This window comes from Gobio gobio, assembly GCF_949357685.1.
Source record: "Gobio gobio genome assembly, chromosome: 5".
Taxonomy (NCBI): Eukaryota; Metazoa; Chordata; class Actinopteri; order Cypriniformes; family Gobionidae; genus Gobio; species Gobio gobio.
Genome location: NC_137101.1, coordinates 9600577 through 9614644, shown reverse-complemented (window position 1 = coordinate 9614644; position 14068 = coordinate 9600577). Strand labels below are relative to the sequence as shown.

The window sequence follows — 14068 nt, the reverse complement described above, 5'->3', positions numbered from 1 at the left end:
CTCAGGATGAAACACACACACAAACACACACACACACACAAATATAATAAACAGACGACAGAGAGTTAGCTGTATGAAACAGACCATGTTTACTTCACTGATTAAGAGAAATAAATATCTGCAGTACAAAGAGTTAAACGGTCAATTCAACCGACAGCCGTTGTTCTGAGAGCGTCAGTTTCACGGAGGCGGAGCTTACAGGACAACACGCATTCCATGCGTCACGTACGTCTACACACGCAATCACGCACACACTCGCGCACGCATTCTCCAGAAACAATCGACTCCGGTTTTACAATATTAATCAACATCTGTCAGTTCAGAAAAACAAAAAACAGTCATTTAAAATCTGATATCTTCTGGGTTCTTCATGTTTATAAATGCTGGGGAAAAGAAACATTGGTCCAACGCTGCTGTCAAAAAAGTTTTTTTGTTGTTGTGGTGTCGTTACTTTTTCTTTTTATACACACAATATCTTTTTTTCTCTTCTGAATAAAATCAAGCACACATGTGGGACAGTCGGACTCCAACATGCCACTTTAAGATACCATTATTCACAGAAGAGTCAATATGTAACATTAAAAAAAATCTCTTAATACTGTTAATGAAACTAGCTCATCTTCATAGCCATCACTTGCATGGAGCAATGGGCTCTGTACAGTTGCTGATCTCCATATTTCACACATACACCCACACTTTCTCGCTCTTTCACAAACGTCGCACACACTCGGAAGCTACAGAGGAGCTCTATTAATAGGGAAAAGTCATTTGCAACTGGTTTTGATGATGCATCAGGAGCTCCAACTGTAAAAGAAAGAAATAAAAATTCGGACAAAACAAGCACTACAGTTGTCGCTGTGAATGAACGAATGAATGCAAAAGAGGGGAAAGTTAAGGAGCGGTGAGGTCACAAAGTTCCTGCTGGTCCAGTGTTTGTTTTTTCCACCCTCGTTTTGCGGCTTTCTGAAGCCCACCTGGTTGAGATGGTCCCTGGTTGAGCAGGCCGTTCACGTGACGCGGCCTTTGAGGAACATATCCACTCTTTTCTCTTGAAATGATGCTTTAAAATGTGAGGAATGAATATTTGAGAAGTAAAGGGTTTTTTTTCAGTACGTTCGGTTTGTCTTGAAGCGACATCACCATGCCAGGAAAATCAAAAGTAAATTCAAAACACTCGTATATGCGTTCCACCTCTGTAAAAGCAACACAACAAATGGACAGCTGCGATATCAACATTCAAGCAGAACTCGAATCATTCTTTAAAAAAAAAAAAAAAAAAGGAGTATCAACGTGGGACTGATGTGTCCTAGACAACCAGGAGGGTCGCGCAAGAGTGAGGAAGTTACGAAGAGACAGTAGTCAATTAGCAGCAAAACAACTCCTCCGTCAATAAATATATACACATTCACACACCCTAAGCGTCACACGTGGGAAGGCGTCCAGACGAGGGGCTGATGGGCATTCTGGCTCAAGGCTGCATGCTGGAGGCGGGACACTGGGGGGGTAGGGAGACACCGGGTTCAACCGATCCCCTTCACCACGCATGCACACGCAACAAACACCCTCTCTCAGAGAGCGAGGGGGACTAGTCAGTTAGTCTTTACAACACAGTCACGGAATAAGAGCCATCGACCTGATCCGTCCAGTGTGTGTATATGTGTTTGTGTGTGTGCTTGTGTGAGAGTGTGTGTTTGTGATGGGCAAGAGTGCGAGGGAACGGAGCTTAAAACAGCATGCTCTGCCGTCTGTTCTTGCTGTTTCCTGTGAGGGGAGAGACAGAAGGAAGAGAATGAAGAGGAGGAGAGAACCCGGTGTACAAGGTTACAGATTCATTCTGAAAAAAATATGTTTAAATTAATATTTATACAAATAAGTTACACCAACACAAATAAATAAATAAATATATATTAAATATATTTAGTTATTAAATGTATTGTTTTATTAGATGACAGAAATAAATGTTCTAAAATATAATTCATTTAAAATGTATGCAGTTTTAAAATATATTCGTTATATTATTAGAGGATTATTATTAGATTACAAAATAATTAAAAAAAATAACAAATGCATCAAATAAAAATTTATAAGAATATTATTTAAAATGGGATTGAAATTCTGCATTACATATACATATATATATATATATATATATATATATATATATATATATATATATATATATATATATATATATATATATATATATATATATATATATTGAAATTCATATATTGAAAAATATTATAATATATTAAATATAACTATAAAATATATTTAGCTATTAAATGTATGTTATATTAGATGTAGCTATATATTAGATGAGAAAACAGGGTGCACAAAGGTACAAAATGATAAAAAAATATTTTAAAATATATAAAATATATTATATTTTAGGATATATATTAATTTTTGTTTTAAATTTAAATAATTTACTTAAAATATTTATTTAAAAACATTTTTTTAAAGACATTTAAAGAATTTTAAAGAATACATTTTGAGAAAAAATTAACACTTATTTTATACAATAGTTATATCTTAAGAGGCACTGGTATCCGTTAATCTTAATCTCTTTTTAAATAATTGCCCAAAATCATCCACATTACTTGACCCGGTCAATATAATATATATTGGGCTATTACAATCAGTGCCTTGAGCATTATAACTTTCTGAAGTTTCTGAATATGTTTACAGAGCACTGATCAAAGCAAACGCATACCTGTCTCTGGGTACGAGGAATTCCGGTAACCGGGGTCCCTCTGAAGCTGCACTTCCTTCAGTGTAAATATGGATATGCCTGCAGAAACCACAGCACATCATGAGAATGAGGATATATGAGTGATTATTATGCCATGTGTGTATGAGCAGTGTGTGTGTGTTTGTGTGTAAGGGCACTCACTCTCTGGCAGTGTGTGCACACGCATGCCCAGACTCTTGAAGTAGGGGTGTTTCATCGATTCATCTGCAGAGATCCTCTTCTTGGACTCATACTATGGAGAAAACATTAAAATAAAAGAGGATGACTCTGTCAGACTGCCAAAGGGTTGTTTAGTTTATTAATAAAAGATAAAGATAAATCCAAGATAAAGGAAAATCTTTTAAAAATGTAGTTACATTTAAATGTGTGAAAAATGTCTAATATTTTATTATTATTACTATGACTACTACTAGTAGTATTATTATAAATTAAATAATATTAACATGCTAACATTTCCCCTACATCTTGAATGAGAGTACACCTCTTTAACAAGTAATAGCTCTGAATGAAAGTCACTGACCCTAATATTGTTTGATATAATAAGTGTATATTTAATGTAATCCATTGTTCTGGCATATTCTTACCCTTAGAAAAGACAATAACAGCTCTATTCCTTCAGTATCCAACCTGTAGATAGAAAAGGAGGGTGAGAGAGAGAGAGAGAGAGAGAGAGAGAGAGAGAGAGAGAGAGAGAGAGAGAGATGTAACCATCGCCAGGTTGACAAATCAGACTGGCAAATGTGAGGAAGGAAGCAACCGGCCTCAGAAATTCCACAGGAAATCCTGCTTTACTGGCACGCACACGTTTCTAACATACACCAGAATATACACAAACTTTCCCACAGCCGCATCGGCACACTCACAATCACACACAGGCTTTGAGGTCATGGTCATTTGCTCTGTGTGGCAAGACAAACACACTGTAGCCACAGCAAAGGCACTGAGTACACAAACTCATAACAAACGCTATATGAAACGGCAATGTAGCACCTGTACACACACACACACACAGATACAGTGCAGGTACCTGGGCGCATGATTGATGAAGGGCTGAGGCTTGTATTTGGGGAAGTTGTAGGATTTGAACTCTTCGATGGACGAGATGCCGGGCCAGTTGTCCTCTGTAGGTGTACCTGATCAAACAAAGGCAAACTTTTTACTTAAGACCCTGCCTGCATTTTAGCACTACTTGAAAAACATGGTTAAACATTTCTAAACAGAGCTGATATTTATGTTGCTATGGCCAATAACTGAAAATGATTGGCCAAAAAAGTGAGTGAGAGTGAGTGAGTGAGTGAGTGAGTGAGGAGCGAGAGTGAGTGAGTGAGTGTGTGTGTGTGTTTGCGTGAGTTAGTGTGTGTGTGTGTGTGTGCGCGCGCGTGTGTTCGAGTGAGTGCTTGTGAGTGTGTGTGCGAGTGTGAGTGCGAGTGAGAGCGAGTGTGCGTGTGAGTGAATTTATTATATAAATGATATATATATTTTTATTGGACAACAATATTATCACTGATATATTGTGCATCCATAACAATTCAGATTTGATAAAGATACAATTTGGATTTACATTACTTAAATTTTACTCCTTTTGACCATGATCTTTCCGGTCATTTTTATTTACTTAAGGATTTATATGAAAAATATAATTTTATAGAAATTGCAAAGAGCTAATCTCTAGCTAAAGGAATTTGAGATTATGGGGAAAATGTATATTCACTATAGAAATTTCTAGAATTTTTAAGATTCTAATAATTTCCATTCCTTTTCCAGGACTGAAAACCAGCGTTATTGTCATTGCAACTAACGTTAAAACTATTAAAAACATTTCTGTTAATTGAAATAGAGCTGAAACAAAATCAAAAATAAATATTAGTTGAAAAACGTAAACTAAACAAAAATGAGTATTGTTGCAGTGGCAATAAACTGAAATACAGTTGAAGCACTAAAATTATTAAATGAAAATAAAAACTAAAACAGAAAAAAAATCATAAAAATTAAACCTTAATAGCAAAATAATAAGAAAAAAAAAGACCAAAGCACATAGCATTACTATAATTAACATGGAAACTAAAAATATAAAACTAAAAGCTAATTCAAAAAGCTATAAAAACACAAATATAAAAACATAGAACTGCTGAAAACCACTATTTTATAAATTCCTTGATATTTCTAGACAGGGGGAAGACTGTAAATTACTTAAAGAGTGATTTATTTACATTTATGCATTTGCCAGATGATTTTATCCAAAGCAACAACTATAGTTTTGAAAACTATAAAACATACATGGCCGTTTAAAACTTCTATTTCCACACCAAGATGAGCAGTGGAACGCATCAGGTGAGAGTCAGCCGGACAGTATTTCAACTGAACTGTGGTAACCTACCATGTGATCTCACAGTTTCCATGCAAAAGTGTGTGTGTGTATAAGAAGCATGGCAGCTCAGATGGGTGCAGTTTGTTTATAAAGCAGGTGAGAAGCACTTCTAAGCCTCAGCACTATGACACATCTGGTGTGAGAGTGTGCGTGCATGTTTAGTGTCGTAATGTCTGGAGTTTCAGTGTGCGTTTCATCACTCAGGCTCTGAATTGAATCATTCAGTTGGAGAGCTGGACGTGAGCATGAGTGTAGTGTGTGACTGCTTACCCAGTAACCTGAAGATTAGATGCAGCTCATCTTCAACGGTGGATCCTGGGAACAGCGGCCGACCTGCAGCCATTTCATAAAATATACATCCAACACCCCTGAGACAGACAGAGATCACGAGAGAGGATAAGACAGAGCAATTGTCTGCAGACATACAGGAAAAGATGGGATGTAAATGATGAAAGCTGAATGTAAATGAGCACTGCAACACACACACGCAGACAGACACACACACACACACACACACAACCCACCACATATCGATCTGTGTGGAATACTCTGAGGATCCCAGCAGTACATCAGGAGGTCTGTACCATAAGGTCACCACCTCATTAGAGTAAGTCTTCGTGGGAACAGACTTGGCTCGTGCTAGACCTACAAACACGAGCAAACAAAGAGCAAAATATGAAGTGTGTATATATATATATATATAAATGAATGTTATTATGTAATAAATATATTATTATATATTATACTATATATGTGTGTAATTCATTTTAAATGCTTAACCTTTTTAACCAATTTTTATATGTATAACAATAACAATGTATTTATGAAATATTTCACACACACACATATATATATACTGTATTCACATACATTTTTTATTTAATTTCAATATATGTACAGCATATAATATACAAGTAACATACATTTTATATACACATAATTTTAAATGTTTAATTTAATGGTATATATGTGTATATGTATGTATGTATATATATGTATGTATATATGTGTATATGTATATGTATGTATATATATATATATGTGTATATGTATATGTATGTATATATATGTATATATATATATATATATATATATATATATATATATATATATATATATATATATATATGTATATGTATGTGTATGTGTATGTGTATGTGTATGTGTATGTGTATATGTATGTGTATATATATATGTGTATGTATATGTGTATATGTATATGTATATGTATATATATATATATATATATATATATATATATATATATATATATATATATATATATATATATATATATATATATATATATATATATATATATATATATATATATATATATATATATATATATATATATATATATATATATATACACATATATATACATACACACACATACATACATATATAAATAAATGTAATTATGTAATAAATATATTATTATATATTATACTATATAATGTATGTAATTCATTTTATGTGTATGTGTATGTGTATGTGTATGTGTATGTGTATGTGTATGTGTATGTGTATGTGTATGTGTATGTGTATGTGTATATGTATATATATGTGTATACATACACACACATACATACATATATAAATAAATGTAATTATGTAATAAATATATTATTATATATTATACTATATAATGTATGTAATTCATTTTAAATGCTTAACTTTAACATATTTTTGTATGTATAACAATAACAATGTATATATGAATATTTCACACACACATATTTTTTGTGTAGCTTTTCTTTTACACACGCGCATATATGTATATGTGTGTCTCTCTCTCTCTCTCTCTCTCTCTCTCTCTCTCTCTGTATATATATATACAGTTGTTGAATATACTGAAGCAAACAAAGGGGACAGGACACATTTATTTCATTAATCTGATCGCGCTGTGTTACACATACCAAAGTCAGCCAGTTTGAGTTCACCCCTCTCATTGATGAGCAGGTTCTGTGGTTTCAGGTCCCGGTGCAGAACCTTACGTTTGTGGCAGTACGCCAGCCCTCGCAAGATCTGATACAGGAAGATCTAGAACCACACATGGACTACAGTTTAGAAGACCACAAACAGAAACATTCAAAGTGTGTTACATTGCACTAATACACAACTATTTGTTTAGTTAAATCCATTTGGTGCAAAATAAATTGCTTGATAACTGTAAACGGACACAGGACAGACCTTAACGTTGTGCATACTCATGATGTTTCCACAATCGTCCATGTACTGCTTCAGATCTTTGTCCTACAGGAAAGCCATGGGAAAACAAATAAATAAACAGAACGAGAAGCAGATGGAACGGGGAACGGAATGGCACACAGCAACAAAAAGGAGCAGCATGGGACATTCGCTCACCAGGTACTCAAAAACGAGAGTGAGGGATTTGTCCGTGTGGACAATATCATGAAGCGTGACGATATTGGCGTGCTTTAAATCCTTCAATAATGACACTGAAAGAGACAAAATTGCAGAATAGATCAGAGCAATATCAACATTAGTATCTGAGAGAGAGAGAGATTACATTTTCATTTTTAATTGTCTTTTCTTTAATTGAATTTTCTTGTTATTAATCATTTTCTTGTTTCTAAAAATGTACTCAAATTTTTTTTTTACTTATTGATTGAGAGAGAGAGAGAGAGAGAGAGAGAGAGAGAGAGAGAGAGAGAGAGAGAGAGAGAGAGAGAGAGAGACTCCTCACCCTCTCTAATAGCTGTGCATGGAGCGCCCTCCTCATGCTCCAACCGGATCTCCTTCAAAGCTACCAGGTTGTCCGTCAATTTGCTCCGCCCCTTGAAAACGGTGGCATACGTCCCCTATAATACAATTACAGCAATTATTTCAATGTACGCACAGAGTTTTGGTTTGCATAAAATATTTAAGGATCATTAAGGAATTTTCTCCAAGTTTTACACTATGGATGTAGTTAACAGATGACCAATTTACTGACAACTATCAACTAATGTTATCAGTTTTAAAAATAGATAAATACTACATCAATATTGTACCACTAAAACTTTTACACCAGGGATTTAGTTAACAATTTACTGACAAGTATCAACTATGTCAACAGTTGTAATAAATAAATATTACATCAGTATTGTACAACGAAAACTTTTACACTAAAAATGTAGTCAACAGATTAATAATTTACTGATAAGTACCAACCAATAATTATGTCCCTACTGTACAACTAACAAAAGAAACTAATAGTACTTTGGGTTGCGCTTTATTTTGTTTATGTTGCCCTTGTTTAATCATAGAGTAAAATTAATTAATAACAAGTACTTACAATAGGGTTAGGTTTAGGGTCACTTGCATGTAATTATAAATGATTTACTATTATTACTATAGTAAGTACACTAAAATAAAGTGTTACCGAACTTTGAAAAATAACCCCCTTATATAACAATAACCCCCTTATTATGAACACACTCAGTTATATGATTATCACTTTTAAATGGCCATTTCTGACAGCTGATGAGGGTGAAATAATGAAAGGTCAGTACTAGACCGTACCTCTCCCAACTTGTCCAGTTTGATGTAGGTCTCCAGTTTCCCAAAGCCGATTTCTGACTATAAAAAAAAGAAAAAGAGAGAGATTACTTCATTAATGAGATCAGGTATTAGCTGAGCAGCCTGCATGTGTTCAACAGACCTTATCAGCGAGAAACACGTGTCTGGAGTGTTGCTCGCTGTCTCTGATATCTGCAGCCAAAATCATTTCCAAGACAAAGCCATTAAATCTCACACCCGCGCACACACTTCAAACTCCCACGGGCACCAGGGGGCACCAGAACAACAACATAGACCCCTTCTACTTTACACACATGGAGGTTCGGAGGTGGGGACGACTTAGACGGATGACAGCTAAGAACAATGGATGCCAAGTAAACCCAGACGCAAAAGCAGGGGGCTTTTCACATGCAAAACCCCCAATGTATGTGGCCTACAGACAAAGAACATGGTATGTGCCTTTGTGCTCAACTGAGAGAACGACACAATGTTCGTAACGACACACTGGGCATTATCTGCAGCAGTCCATGTTGTTTTGAAAAGCTTGCTGTGGACTGTGTACTCATTAACTTGAGCTTAATATTCCTCAGATGTAATCTTTTACTCTTAAAAGAGCAGCTCAAGCTAAAATGTGAACAGTGCAAAACCAAAACACTCATGTAATTCCAAATTCATTTGACTCTTTCCATCTATGGAACATAAAAGTTCTTCAAAATTGCATTTTGCATACAATAAAGTATGTACAATGAGATTTAAAAAAAAAAAAGCACTTTAAAAGTAGCCCATATGGTTTGTGCACTATATTTCAATAAGTCTTATAAAGGCATATATATGATAGTTTTGTATGAGCTGTTATTCTCTGATCATAATGAAGTGCAAAAGCCTTATGGACTTCATAATTGAATGATATGATAGAAAGTACAAAAGGGTTGCTAGAAAGATAGATGGAATGTTAGATGTAACGTACGATAGATAGAACAATAAATAGAACAATAGAACGATATAGCACAAAAGAGCTGCACAAACGATAGATAAAACGATAGATAGACAGACAGACAGACGGATAGAGAGAATGATAGATAGAACGATAGACAGACAGAAAGACAGAATGATAGATAGAACAATAGACAGACAGACAGACAGAATGATAAATAGAACAATAGACAGACAGATAGACAGACGGATAAAGCTATAACGATAGATAGAATGACAGACAGAAAAAATGATAGATAGAACAATAGATAGACAGATAAAGCTAGAACGATAGATAGAACAATAGAACGATATAGCACAAAAGAGCTGCACAAATGATAGATAGAACGATAGACAGACAGACAGACAGACGGATAGACAGAATGATAGATAGAATGATAGACAGACTGACAGACAGACAGAACAATAGACAGACAGATAGACAGACAGACAGACAAAGCTAGAACAACAGACACAGATAGATAGACAGACAGATAGACAGATAGACAGATAGATAGATAGATAGATAGATAGATAGATAGATAGATAGATAGATAGATAGATAGATAGATAGATAGATAGATAGATAGATAGATAGATAGATAGATAGATAGATAGATAGATAGATAGATAGATAGATAGATAGATAGATAGATAGATAGATAGATAGATAGATAGATCGATGGATGGGTGGATGGATGGATGGATGGATGAAAAGAGCTGCTAGAACAATGGATAGAATACAGATCATATTACCCAGAGCAGGAATAAAAATAATGCTTTTTGGAGCTTGATAGGTTCTAGTTATTGAATGATTCCATTGCATTGATTATTAAAAGCATATTCTACATTGTGCAAAACATCAGTTGTGTTCCACAGAAGAAAGGATGTCAAACTGGTTTGGTACGACCTGAGGATGAGTAAATGCTGACAGATTTATCATTTTCAGAAGAACTGGCCATAAAAACAGATCTGAAACACAGCATTAGCGTCACTCAGAAAGCGCTTGTTTTTAAAACGATCCCTCTCAATGTTTAAACCAATTTCTCTAAGCGTGACAATGGCTCGCTGTTTGACAGCCATGTAATAGTTTTAACCCGGCCAGACTGAATAATCGACATAAATCCCGCATTGTGTTTGAGAGTAAACAATAAGGTTTTATTAATCTTGAACACCATGATCTCACAGCCATTCATGTCAAATGAGAAAACTAATATGGAGTTGTGTTGCTATGCAGCGTGGTTGCTAGGTAGATGTTCCATCATGCTCTACTCCAGATATGCTCAACAAAGAGGCGCACAGCATATTGCGTAACCTTCATTTGCTACTGAGATGAAATGAGGGGGTTTGCCATGTTTATGTGGTTTAGAGGAAGCACAAAAACATACTTGAGACTAGCAGGGAGCAAATATGACATTTCGTGTTAATGTCGTTAAACCTTTATAAAGACGACCTAAGGGTTTAAGAGCGCAAACTTACCAGCGAGGCTCTACGTGATCGTCGGCTGAGGGGTTGGTCAAATGGCGGGCTGCTCAACTGTAGCTTTTCCAGGTAACCGTCAGGAATCCGGATATCAGCAGGCAAAGACAAGCGTTTATTCAGGTCCTGAAAAAAAAAAATCACACACACACATATGCAAACAAGTCAGTCGCAAGGGACAAAATTAGCTGGGTTCATATCAAAGACGAGGTCAGATTAAAAATTGATGCTTGGTGACTAATTTTCAATTGGTATGTGTGTCTCGTCTGAAAGCATTGTGTGTGTGTGTTTTAAAAAAAGATAGTGTGACTTCATAAAGCCACTCTCAAACCAAAGCATTAGCATCTTCCATAAATAACCCTCCATCATGCTTTGAATCTCCTCTATTTACATCTCTCTCACATGTCTTTTTTCTCCACCCACAGGCAACTGATAAAGAAGCGTGCAGCGTGAAGTAAACTCATTGGGTAGCACATCAGTCCAATACTTGTGTACTAGTCCAGGTTGAATGAGGGGTGAATATTTCACCCTAAAATCAAAAGAAACATAATATTCTGGATTGATAGTTTTTGCATTGCTTTTAATAACATTATTCTTGAATTAAGAACATTCCCCCATCAATTCTCATATCTGCAACGCAAAATAAAACAATTTGAGCTATTATTTATAGTCTCTAGACAGCATGATTTTCATAACTGTCACAGTAATGAGAATCTAATGAGACTCAATCGTCAGTGACTTTGAGAATAATGAAAATCTCAAAAGTGAAACATCCAGATGCATGACAGAGCATTAAGGGGGAAATGACAGAAAGAAATCTTACAAACGTGTATGCAAAAGTCAGAAATTACTTATTATTTATATTATATAAATATGTTTGTTGTGTTTATTAATGAGATTTCGGGGGCTGAAATGAGCTCAAATGTATGAAACTGAGATAAACGTAAAAAAAATCATGTTTTTTTGTCTTCAAATCAACACTTTACAATAAGGTTGTATTAGTTAACATTAGTTAATGCATTAGTTAACATGAACTAACCATGAACAACACCTCTGTTCAGCATTAGTTAATCTTTGTTAACATAAAAAAATCCAGCTGTTCATGGTTAGTTCATGTGTCTTCACAGTGCATTAACTAATGTTAGCAAGATTTTAATAATGCATTAGTAAATGTCGAAATTAATATTAACGAAGATAAATATGTGCAGTTCATTATTAGTTCATGTTAACTAATGTAGTAAACTAATGTTAACTAACAAACCTTATTGTAAAGTGTTACCAAAATCATAATAGTAGACTATTTTCTTTACCCTTTATGCAATTTCTTTTTTTCCTCTTAATTTATTAAGGGGTAAAATATGACCTGAACACCTCTTTATGAGATGTTAAACAATATCCCATATTTTATTGTTAAACAATATCTAAATATTTATTGCCATTTACCAAATGTGCATTTAGCCGCAGTAACCCAATTCATACAGCGGGGGGCAACAGAACCCCGGAGACCGGGAGAGTGAAGAACACATGGTCAAATAACTAGTTCGGACTGAGGTTTGCAATTAAAAGTCCAGAATAAGAAGCTTTATATGCTGTATGTAGCAAGAGTGTGACGCGAATGTCTTGATGTGTTCAGGTTCTGATAGAGAGGACGTTTTTCTATTTCAAAAACTGGGTTTTTAAACCTTCTTTTTAACATTGTACTGCAGAGAAGAGAATAGAGAATGTAAATGATAAAGAAAGGGAATAGGGAGTGAGAAAAAAGGCAGAATTCACTCCTTTCAGATCCTTGTGTGCGGTAACAGAGGAAGCCGGTATTTAATATCAAACTGCGGCCCAAACCGGACAGACACAGATGATGATTTGAAATTCAGTCTGACACCGTCCTAACCAAACGCGACGCCCGTTTCCAGTGATCTTTCTGTCCTCACAAAGTGAAAGTACCACACGGTGCACCACTCACAGCCAATCAGAAAATAGTTGATGTTTACTACATAGTTATGAGGAGTTGGAATTTGGACCAATGAGATTCTACAGTGGGTGTTGTCTATGTTTAAGCGCAGGCAAGCGCAGAGTTTTTAAACATTTATGATACCTCATGTTTTGCTTGTATATAGAGCTGTCACTGTAATACTTATGAGCTCTGTCCATCACTGACTACCATTTGCAACTGTCTTGATAACTTTGGGTATGTAAAATTTTTGAAGCGACTCCCATAAGCATAGAATTGTAATGAATTTTGCTCTAGAGTGACGTAAAAGTCGCATTAAGTCCGATATGAATGATCAGACTGAGGCATCGGATTTAGGGCCACATATGGAAGTGGCCCAAATCTGAATGGAAAACATCAAAATCCATGTGGTTTGTGCCGTTCATACTGTCATGACAAAAACAAAAAATAAATCAAATTTCGGCCCCATTTACCTGCAGCCTGAATGAAGCCGCGGTCACACTAGACTTTTAGCTTGCAACGGTCGTGATATGACGTGACTCTCTGAAGAATCCTCACGTGATGCGAATTCGCAGCTCAGAGTTCACCAAGCTTGAACTTTGGAACGCGAAACTTTTCGCATGAGCTTGTGTTTGAATGGATAGAACGAAAAGTGCAGTGTGACCGCCCCTTTAGCCTAGAAAAAGAAACCAAACCATTCTGAACAAAAGAAACCATTCGGGTTGACAAAGTGTCCTGTTACTTGTTGGGGCTGGTTAAGGCAATGACTAGTTTCACCATGTCATGCCTTAGTTCTCAGATCTTCAAAACTGAGGTTTGTAATTGACGTTTAACACCTGAGAGCTTTCAAACAGCAGAAATTCCTCTAACACCATCTGCAACTGGCCACAAGACCTCCAGAATTCTTCAGATCGTCTCATTAAAAAATCATTGTGGAGGAAGAGAGAAGCTGACTAACAGGGCGTGGGAGAAAATAGGAAAAGATGAGAGAGGGACCTTCGAAAAAAAAGACAACAGA

At 35.4% G+C, this 14068-nt stretch overlaps 1 protein-coding gene across 2 annotated transcripts in view; it reads right to left on the bottom strand.

Moving 5' to 3' along the window:
• Positions 1 to 70: 70 nt before the first annotated feature.
• Positions 71 to 14068, bottom strand: part of cdk17 (cyclin dependent kinase 17) — a 63223-nt gene continuing 49225 nt past the window's right edge. For both annotated transcript variants that reach the window (XM_079817218.1, XM_079817219.1), the window contains exons 5-17: positions 11103 to 11228; positions 8655 to 8711; positions 7837 to 7951; positions 7494 to 7588; positions 7320 to 7382; positions 7046 to 7169; positions 5648 to 5768; positions 5394 to 5491; positions 3783 to 3888; positions 3340 to 3382; positions 2897 to 2987; positions 2717 to 2794; positions 71 to 1761 (exon numbers count right to left, since the gene is read on the bottom strand). In XM_079817218.1, the coding sequence (XP_079673344.1) occupies positions 1724 to 1761; positions 2717 to 2794; positions 2897 to 2987; positions 3340 to 3382; positions 3783 to 3888; positions 5394 to 5491; positions 5648 to 5768; positions 7046 to 7169; positions 7320 to 7382; positions 7494 to 7588; positions 7837 to 7951; positions 8655 to 8711; positions 11103 to 11228 (1155 nt within the window). In that variant the 3' untranslated portion in view covers positions 71 to 1723. The remainder of the gene's footprint in view (positions 1762 to 2716; positions 2795 to 2896; positions 2988 to 3339; positions 3383 to 3782; positions 3889 to 5393; positions 5492 to 5647; positions 5769 to 7045; positions 7170 to 7319; positions 7383 to 7493; positions 7589 to 7836; positions 7952 to 8654; positions 8712 to 11102; positions 11229 to 14068) is intronic.